This window comes from Rhincodon typus, chromosome 30 (genome assembly GCF_021869965.1).
Source record: "Rhincodon typus isolate 14 chromosome 30, sRhiTyp1.1, whole genome shotgun sequence".
In the NCBI taxonomy this organism is placed as follows: Eukaryota; Metazoa; Chordata; class Chondrichthyes; order Orectolobiformes; family Rhincodontidae; genus Rhincodon; species Rhincodon typus.
The window spans coordinates 37,860,403-37,869,410 of NC_063361.1; the positions used below are offsets into that span (position 1 = coordinate 37,860,403).

At 42.7% G+C, this 9,008-nt stretch overlaps 1 protein-coding gene across 1 annotated transcript; it reads right to left on the reverse strand.

The window, feature by feature from the left end:
- Positions 1–504: 504 nt before the first annotated feature.
- Positions 505–7,042, reverse strand: ramp2 (receptor (G protein-coupled) activity modifying protein 2). The gene is made up of 4 exons (XM_020520342.2): positions 6,920–7,042; positions 4,640–4,795; positions 2,386–2,506; positions 505–2,191 (listed from the first exon to the last, which is right to left on the reverse strand). The coding sequence occupies exons 1-4, from the start codon at positions 6,981–6,983 to the stop codon at positions 1,927–1,929; spliced, it is 606 nt and encodes a 201-aa protein (XP_020375931.1). The 5' UTR covers positions 6,984–7,042; the 3' UTR covers positions 505–1,926.
- Positions 7,043–9,008: the final 1,966 nt, after the last annotated feature.

Here is a 9,008-nt window from a genome sequence, read left to right on the forward strand (position 1 = left end):
TCTACCTCCTTCTTGAAAACACAATGTTGTGATCTCAACCGCTTTCTGTGGCAGTGAATTCCATAGGCTTGCCCTTCTCTGGTTGAAGACATTTCTCCTCATCCCAGTCCTAAAAATTTACCCCTGATCCTTAAACTACACACAATATTCCAGGTGTGGCCTCACCAAGGCCCTGTCTAATTACAGCATTACATCCTTGTTCCTGAACTCGAATCCTCTCACTATGAAGGCCAACATCCAGTTTAGCTTCCTTACTGCCTGCTGCACCTGGTAAAGTGTTTAGCATCTGGGTGTAGTAAGGCATATATACGTATGCCCAGGTACACTATAGAATATATATGCTACCTCGCCCAGGCCTTAGGGAACTGAAACCTTGACTGGTATTGGATTTAGAAATGTGTCGTGTTCCTGTCACATCCACTGTCAGCACTTCCACAATCTGAGCAGTGCAGTGGATCTGTTCAAATTCTAATCACAGAAGGTCAGGAAAAAAGTAGCTCAGCATTTGGGGAAAGTTCTCATTTATTCTTTTGTGAACAAAGTCATCAGATCCACTGCTGATTGAAGAATAAAGATCCACTTCTCAAGAGATTCCCAGCAACAACATCAACATCCTTGAATTTACATACATCTTTAATTAAAAGCCTAAGACCGAGACACAAAAAAAGACAAAGATCCAAAGAATGGGACATTTGGAAAGGCACCAGCTGCTCAATCAAAAAGAAGGTGGTGAGGGAGCTGGAGAGATCAGTTAGATTCAGGGGAGTTTTCCAACTTTCAGGATTAAATGGAATAAGGAACAAAGTGCAGGGAGGTGAACCAAAGGAAACTCGCCCAAACAAAGGTTTTTCTCTTAAGGCGGATAGTTTTGGCTATAGGGTTGCAGGAGGTGTCAGAGAAGGGAAGATAATGGAGAGATTTAAACACAATTTGAGAACTTTAAATCTAACGTATTAAGGGCCCAAGAGCCTGTTTAGTTTAAATCAACCAACACAGGCAAGATGGATAAATGGGGCTTGGTGTGACTGTGCAGAGAGTTGGCTGAAGTTAGGTTTATAGAGAATGGACAACATGAGTCTGGCCAGAAACATACTGGAATAGTCAGGTCTTGAGGGAACAAAGGCCATTGATAAGGATGAGCAGAAGTCGTGGTGGAGGCCAGTGATATGAAGGTGGTGCAAATAGACATTTACAGTGATGGAGTTAATGTGTGATCAGGAGGCTCAGAGGCAGATAGGGCCATGGTGGGGGGAGGTGAGCAGCCCGAGAAAGTGGTTGGGGGAGAGTTGGTGTTGGTGATCAGGTCATAGAGCTTAAGGCAGTGAGGGACCAAAGTCAATGAATTCCACATTTTCGATATTGAATGACACAAGATTACAGCTGATCGAAGAATGGACATTGGACAAAGAGTATGAAGTTGAGAGAATGATAGTGACATCAAGCTGGCTGTTGAGATGATAAATTGTGATCCAAGTCAGCAGTGAACATTTCCCAAAATCAGGTTTCGCAGAAGGTGATTTTTTTTTTCTTTATTAATTCATTGGACAAGGGTGTCACTGGCTAGGCAGTATTTATTGCCCATCCCTAATTGCCCAGAGGGCAGTTAAGAGTCAACCACATTGCTGTAGATCTGGAGTCACATGTAGGCCAGACCAGATAAGGATGGCAGTTTCCTTCCCTAAAGGACATTAGTAAACCAGATGGGTTTTTCTGACAATCGACAATGGATTCACGGTCATCATTAGATTCTTAATTTCAGAGTACTACCGAAATGCTGCAGAGAGTTTGAGGGGATGGAGGAATAAACTAATGGAGCAGAGAAATGTGTCAGAACAGCAATCGCTACGGGAAATATTTACGGGAGATGGGAAATCAGGAGTTCAGGACAAAGCAAACTATAAGAAGGGTTACATTTAATGTCTGCATCTACTTTTTGGCATTAGACTCAATGTTTTTGTTGCACCAGACAACCAGTGTTACAATGATGGGTATGATGCTGATTGGAACCATTATGAGGCCCAGCACTATGTTTTCAGGAGGATCACTCAGAGTGGGAACCTCCTCCACGAAGCAATCCTTAAAGTAATGATTGTGCATCAGAATTAATAACTTTTCACCAGCTTCATTTGGCCAATAGGATCCATAAAACTCCATTATAATTTCCGAGCACTCTGTCAGGGTATTGTAAAAGCTGAAGAAAAAAGATAAGAGATTAGTGCATAAACCAGCATTCAATAGTAAGTGTCCATTACCCTGCTGAATAAACACTGACTCTGTACAATTACACAGTGAGTTAGCTTGATTAACGACACAGTTACACAGTGCTGTGTATTAAGTAATGTGTAGTTTGATATTACATGTTACTTTAGTTTCCTCGTTACTCACCTAGCAATTGCTGTCCAGCTGCACCACTGCTGTTGCCCAGTGTTCTGAATGTTGTTTTCAAAAGGTTTGCCACAGTATTTGTAACTCTCATTGAACAGAAATTCCATGTTGTTGCCTAGGACTTGAATAAATAGATGGATATTACAGCTATTACAGTTCAGTGGATCCTGAGAAAATAAAACCCTAAGCCTAACCCTTTCCTTCAGGAAATCCAGTGAACTGAGAGAGCGAAATATAACTGATTCACTATCTGACAGTGTGAAATATGAGAGAGAGCCTGGTTTTTAAGCTATCGTGACCATATTTCCTGATTCAAATGTTTTCTCCTGCCCTTCACAACGTCTGTCAGGAGAGACTGAGGTTTAATCTCCACCTACATGACACCTCACCGCTCTCTTGACAGTGGTTTCCATTACATCCATGTCTATTACCACCCCAAAGGGCAGGGGCAGCTGTGTTCATATCCTAGAACTCCCTTGCTAACAGCACTGTCAGTATGCAAAAGCTCCAAGAACAGCACCTGTTAAAAAAGGCAGCTCACCACCACCATCACATGGGTAATTTGGGATGGGCAATTAATATTTGCCCAGCAAGTGACGGCGACGTCCTACAAACAAATAAAAAGAATTTAAGCGACTGTTGGTCCTTTGTTCTCCAGGAGAAGATTATCTGTTCAGAGCACTTGCTCCTTGAGCTGATTGGGGAACCATTAGATAAAGTATGAAAACTGTCTGAAGAGGATGAGGATGCTATGAACTGGAATGTCACTGGAGCAGATGGTATGTGCTCCGAGGGACTGAAGAGGGTTTGTGAGGAGGTTGTGTAGGAAGTCACCACAGCTTCCCACAATTGATCAGTGCGGGGTCATTCATGGCAAATGGCAAAAAGGGACACACAGATAGAACACACATCCATCCACTGATTAGGATCCCAACTGAAGTCACAAATCATTGGAGACAGTAATGATGTAGGTAAATGAACGACAATGTTCAGAATTGAACAACATAGATTTGTTTTGAGCAAGTCAACCTGAACCAACCTGATAAATTTTGAACAGGAATTGAAGGTAAAGAAAGGGAAAATCAGTTGGAGCAGAATTTATTGATATCAAAGAATATTAAAAAAAAGTTAGTTTCAGCTGTTTAAAACGTATGTCTGACTTAAAGTTTAAACTTCCTTGTAACAACCGATATTATTGTATGAAAGGATTTCTGCACTGTCAGAGGCCCCTTTGGAAGCAGATACCGAAACTTGACTTTGTCAACTCTTTTTATTCAAACATAGGGCTTGGGCATCACAGACTCGATCCCTGGGCTATTTCAGAGGGAGTTAATCACATTGCTGTGGGTCTGAGGTCACACATAGAGCCAGATCAGGTAAGGAGGGCACTTACCTTCCCTGAGGACTTAGTGAACCAGATGGGTTTTAAACAGCAAGCCATTTAACCAGCATTTTTAATTCCAGGTTTTAATCAATGGTGGAATTTGAACCCATGGCTGCAGATCATTATCCCAACATTGTGGATTACTCGCTGGTTGACATCATCACTGTGTGTATTGGGATAATCTTGTAACAGATTTGAAGCAATAACAGAGCATCTTTCATTTATTTCACTAATATTAATCCTTTCATCAAAATTCTAAATTAAATTTAGAGACCATTTGTCTCTCATGTTTGTGGGGTCTTGCTATGATTGCAGGCATTATGGTGAAATTATCTGTTTAGATACAAAGATCATAGGAGTCAATGAAACAGTTTCAACTGAAGCAAATACTTTTCTCCCTCTTTGGGACGGCACTGTAATGGGGGCACAGTGGCTCAGTGGTTAACACTTCTTCCTCACAGCACCATGGGCCTGGGTTCGTTTTCACACTCAGGTGACTGTGTGGAGTTTGCACATTCTCCCTGTGTCTGTGTGGGTTTCCACTAGGTACTCAGGTTTCCTCCCACAGTCCAAAGATGTGCAGGTTAGGTGGATTGGTCATGCTAATTTGCCCATAGTGTCCAATGCAGGCTAGGTGGCTATCCTTGGGAAATGCAGGGTTACAGGGATAGAGTGGGTCTGGATGGGATGCTCTTTGGAGGATCAGTGTGGGCTCAATGGGCTGAAGGGATTCTATGATTCTTCTCTGTCAGTTGCACTGCCGGAGAATTATGTAACTTGCCCTGTCTTGTTAGAGCGAATGTTTCCAGTTGCTGGAGGTTAGGTGCAGGAAATGTTTGATTCCAGAAGCTGATGTCACATGCGACTCACCCTCTCGACTATGATTTGTCTGCTCTGTGTATTCCATTGTGTATCCTGGCTTCGATTCAAGACTGGGACGAGATCCTGGTGTTAAAGTGGAGCCTGGCTCCTTGGTTGGAGTAATTTGGTACAGGCTAGTGTTGCTGGTCATACCTCCAGCGAAAGCTGAGAATATAAGGAGAGGTATCACTTTTAAATACTCACTCATAGCATTTCAACTATAATTAAACAGTAAAAGTCTAAAATACTATTACAACGATGTCAAACAAAAATGCATTGCTTCATTTCCATCAGTGGTTCAACAATGGAATCATAGCCACTTTGAGTGTGAGACAAGGAGGGCTGGAAGGTAGTGATCAGGGGAAGGAGCAGCACGTGACTGGAGTAACGATAGAACAGTGAGGCTGACTGAGGGAGTTAGACAGAGAGCATGGGTGAGCAAGAAAGACAGCCCATCATTAACTGCACTTGTTGCTTTGTTCAAACTCCATGAAGTTTAAACCACAGCTCACCCTGGACCTGAGACTCACATTGCTGATGTATGCTGAGCAACTGAAATGGATGTGATATGATGGGTGATATAACAAGGAGGGATCACAGGGTCTGGGAGGGCTGGGTGGGGTATGGTTAGGTGGGAGAAGCATTTGAGGGGATGTATACGATCACAGTGGGGAGATCACACCCAGACCAATGTTGATTGAGGTTGGGGGGCAACTAGGGTCATAGATCCTGATGGTTCCTGAGAGAGAATCAAATGAAAATATCAGCCGTTTTCTGAAAACAGGAAATGTTGTTTTACTTTGGAAACTGCCCTAAGTCCTTGTCAATTCATTAAAAGCAACTTCCTGTTCCTGCTGCAATTTCAGAGTGGATGACCCTCAGACAATGTTGGAATATTGCTCACTGCTCTGACCCAATCAGGAACTTTTCTTCACAGTGCAGCCAGGAACCTCACTACCTGGAGAGAATTCATCCATCAAATGGAAATGTAACTCTCTGAGCTTCCGAAATTTGAAAATGTCTTGTTGAACATTTTCCTTGTGAGATTCCAACACCATCTTTTTCTCATCCTGGGCTGTCACATTCCCAACTCTTTCAGATTCCTGTTGGTGAGCTTAGCATTCAGTCCAAACAGTTTAGAACCTCCAACTGCACTTAATCTCCCATTCTGTCCCTTTGCCCATCTTGCTGTCTGTTTATCCCTCTGTCTGTCTCTCTATCTGACTATCCCTTTCTCTGTCAGTCCCACTGTCCGTCTATCCCTTTGTCTGTCAATGTTTCCTCCTTGAGCTTTTTATCTAATACAGTTTATATCAAATTCAGATTTCATCATTTTCTCCACTCTTAAAGGAATTCCTCTGTCTCAAAACTCAAAGAGCTGAGGTTTCTACTTTGTCTCAAACATGTCCCCTCCCAGACAATCTTAACTCTTTAAAGACCTCCTCTGACAGATAAACACAGCACCACAAAATAAAGACAGCACCCCAATAAACACAGCACCCCAAAATAATCACAGCACCTCCCAGATAAACACAGCACCCCCAGATAAACACAACACATGCAGATAAACACAGCACTCCAGAATAAACACAGCACCCCCAGATAAACACAGCACCCCCAGATAAACATAACACTCCCATATAAACACAACTACCCCAGATAAACATAGTATCCCTAGATAAACAGAAAATTATACAGAATCACACAAAAAGTTGTGTATGTAGGGTTGTGAATGACAGAGTCTAAACATTCCTTTTGGAAACTATAAAATAAAATTCAAGCAGAAGCTCTAACCATCTGAAGGCCGTTGGATCAAGAATCCCAAAGTATAAGAAGTTCCTCCCTGCTGTTTGTGCTTAATATTTTGAATTTCATTTAATTATTCCCACTATTGTCTAATATACCTGCAATGATTTCCCTGTTAAATATTTATTCAAAATCCTTTGAAAGTTATTCTTGCACTTGCTTGCACCATCCTTCTTTGCAGTGTGTACTGGACACAGAGCCAGCATGAGTTGGTCATGGGGAAATCCTTGGTTCTTTCTAAAACAGGGAAACCATGAGCAGATCAGGAGGAATCTCCCTGGGATCCTGATCACAAGGTAACAAATCGAGTTGACTGGAACTGAAATCTGCCTCATCAGAAGACAAGACTGGTCTAAAGTGGTGAAGATACCAGTAACAAATGTGAATGCTATCTACCTAGCAGCCCCTGAAGCCCCATATCTACATGAAAATGTTTGATATGTCTCGTTTGTTCAAGGCAGATTTGGTTATTCAGGTACTTACTTGGTGCCAACAGAAGAGCCAGAATCAGTTTACCGTAGGCAATGGTATAAACACAGGGCACCATGGCTGTGATCTCTCCTGTCACTGACTGAGCAATGAATTTAAAACAGACTCGATCACAGTTCTGAGAACAGGAAACAGCAGGCGTGTTGCTGCCCAGCAAGAGGAGAATGATCATTAACTGATAATGTTCCCATTGCACCGCCCCCTGCAAGTTCCCCTCCAAACTCCTCACCGTCCTCACTTGAAAATATATCGCTGTTGCTTCACTGTCATGGGTCAGAATCCTGGAATTGTCCCCCTGATAGCTTCGTGGGTAAACCTACAGCACAGGGACTGCAGCAGTTTAAGAAGGCAACTCATCACCACCTTCTCAAGGGGCAACGAGGGACAGGCAATAAATGCTGGCCCAGCCAGCAAACCCTACATTTCATGAATTTTAAAAAAAGTTCACGCCCAAAAGAAGAAAGACTTAATTGACACATTTGAAGAATCCTTTCTCTGAGAGTACTCCCTGATGTCCTTAGTCAATGTTTATCCCTCAACTGCATGGCTAAAACTAAAGGCTTCTTAATACTAGCCCAAGGTGTTGGAAGCCATATGTTCACATGGATAAAGGATAGAGAGAGGATTTGCTAAAACTATACTAGACACTGGTCAGACCCCAGCTGGAATATTCTGAATAGTTTTGGGCCCTTTATTAAATAAATTTGGACTGTGCCTGGAGGCAGTCCAGGGAAGGTTCACTAGACTAATACTGGGTATGGAGGAACAGTCTCATGGAGAGGGTTGTATAGGTTGGGCATGTACTTAATGGAGTTTACAAGAATGAGAGGTGACTTTATTGAAACGTACAAGATTCTTAGGGGGACTTGACAGGGTAGCTGTGGAAATGTTGTTTCTCTCTTTGGGAGAGCTGAGGACCAGAGGGCATTATCTCAGAAATAGGTGTTACCTATTTAAGACAGAGATGAGGAGGAATTTCTTCTCTCAGAAAAAAGTGATTCTGTGGAATTCTTTATTTCAGAGGGCTGTTGAGGCTGGGTCAATAAATATATTAAGCCGAGAAACATGCAAAGTAGGAGCAGGAGTAGGCCATTCAGCCCTCAGGCCCACTCCACCATTCAATATGATCATGGTTGATTACCCAACTCGATAACCTGTTCCCACTTTCCTCCATATCCTTTGATCCCTTTACCCCCAAGTCCTGTATCCAACTCCTCTTTAAATCATACAATGTGTTGGCCTCGACTGCTTTCTGTGTTAGTGAATTCCACAGGCTCACCACTCTCTGGGTGAAGCTATCTCAGTGTTAAATGGCTGATCCTGTTTGCTGAGACTGCGACCCCCTGGTTCTGGACTCTGCCACCATCAGGAACATCTTTTCTGTATCTATCCTGTCTAGTTCTGTTAGAATTGTATAACTTTCTATGAGATCTAACCCCACCCCCGAACACCGGTGAATATAATCTTATTTGCTTTAATCTCTCTCTATATTTCAGTCTCACCATTGCAGGAATTAGTTGGTAAATCTTTGTTGCACACCCTCCGTAGCCAGAACATTCTTCCTCAGATAAGGAGACCAAAACTACACACAATACTCCAGGTATGGTCTCACCACGGCCCTGTATAACTGCAGCAAGACTGCTCCTGTACTCGAATCCTGTCACTGTGATGGCCATCATGCCATTCGCCTTCTTCACTGCCTGCTGCTCTGTGTAACAAGGACACCCAGGATTCATTGTACATCCCCCTCTCCCAATTTACAGCCATTCAGGTAATAATTTTCCTTCCTGTTTTTGCTCCCAAAGTGGAGCGCTTGATCTTTATCCACATTATATTGCGTCTGCCTTGCATTTGACCATTCCCTCAACATGTCCAAATATTCAAGGCTGTGATAGACAGGTTTTTAATCAGGAAGGGAATCAAGGGTGATGGGGAAAAGGCAGGAAAGTGGAGATGGGGATTATCAGATCAGTCACAATCTTATCAAATGGCAGAGCAGACTTGATGACCTGAATGGCCTACTTCAACACTTTTGATTGTTGTTTTGGGCCTGGCCATTTCTGCCTCAATGCCAATGGGATCT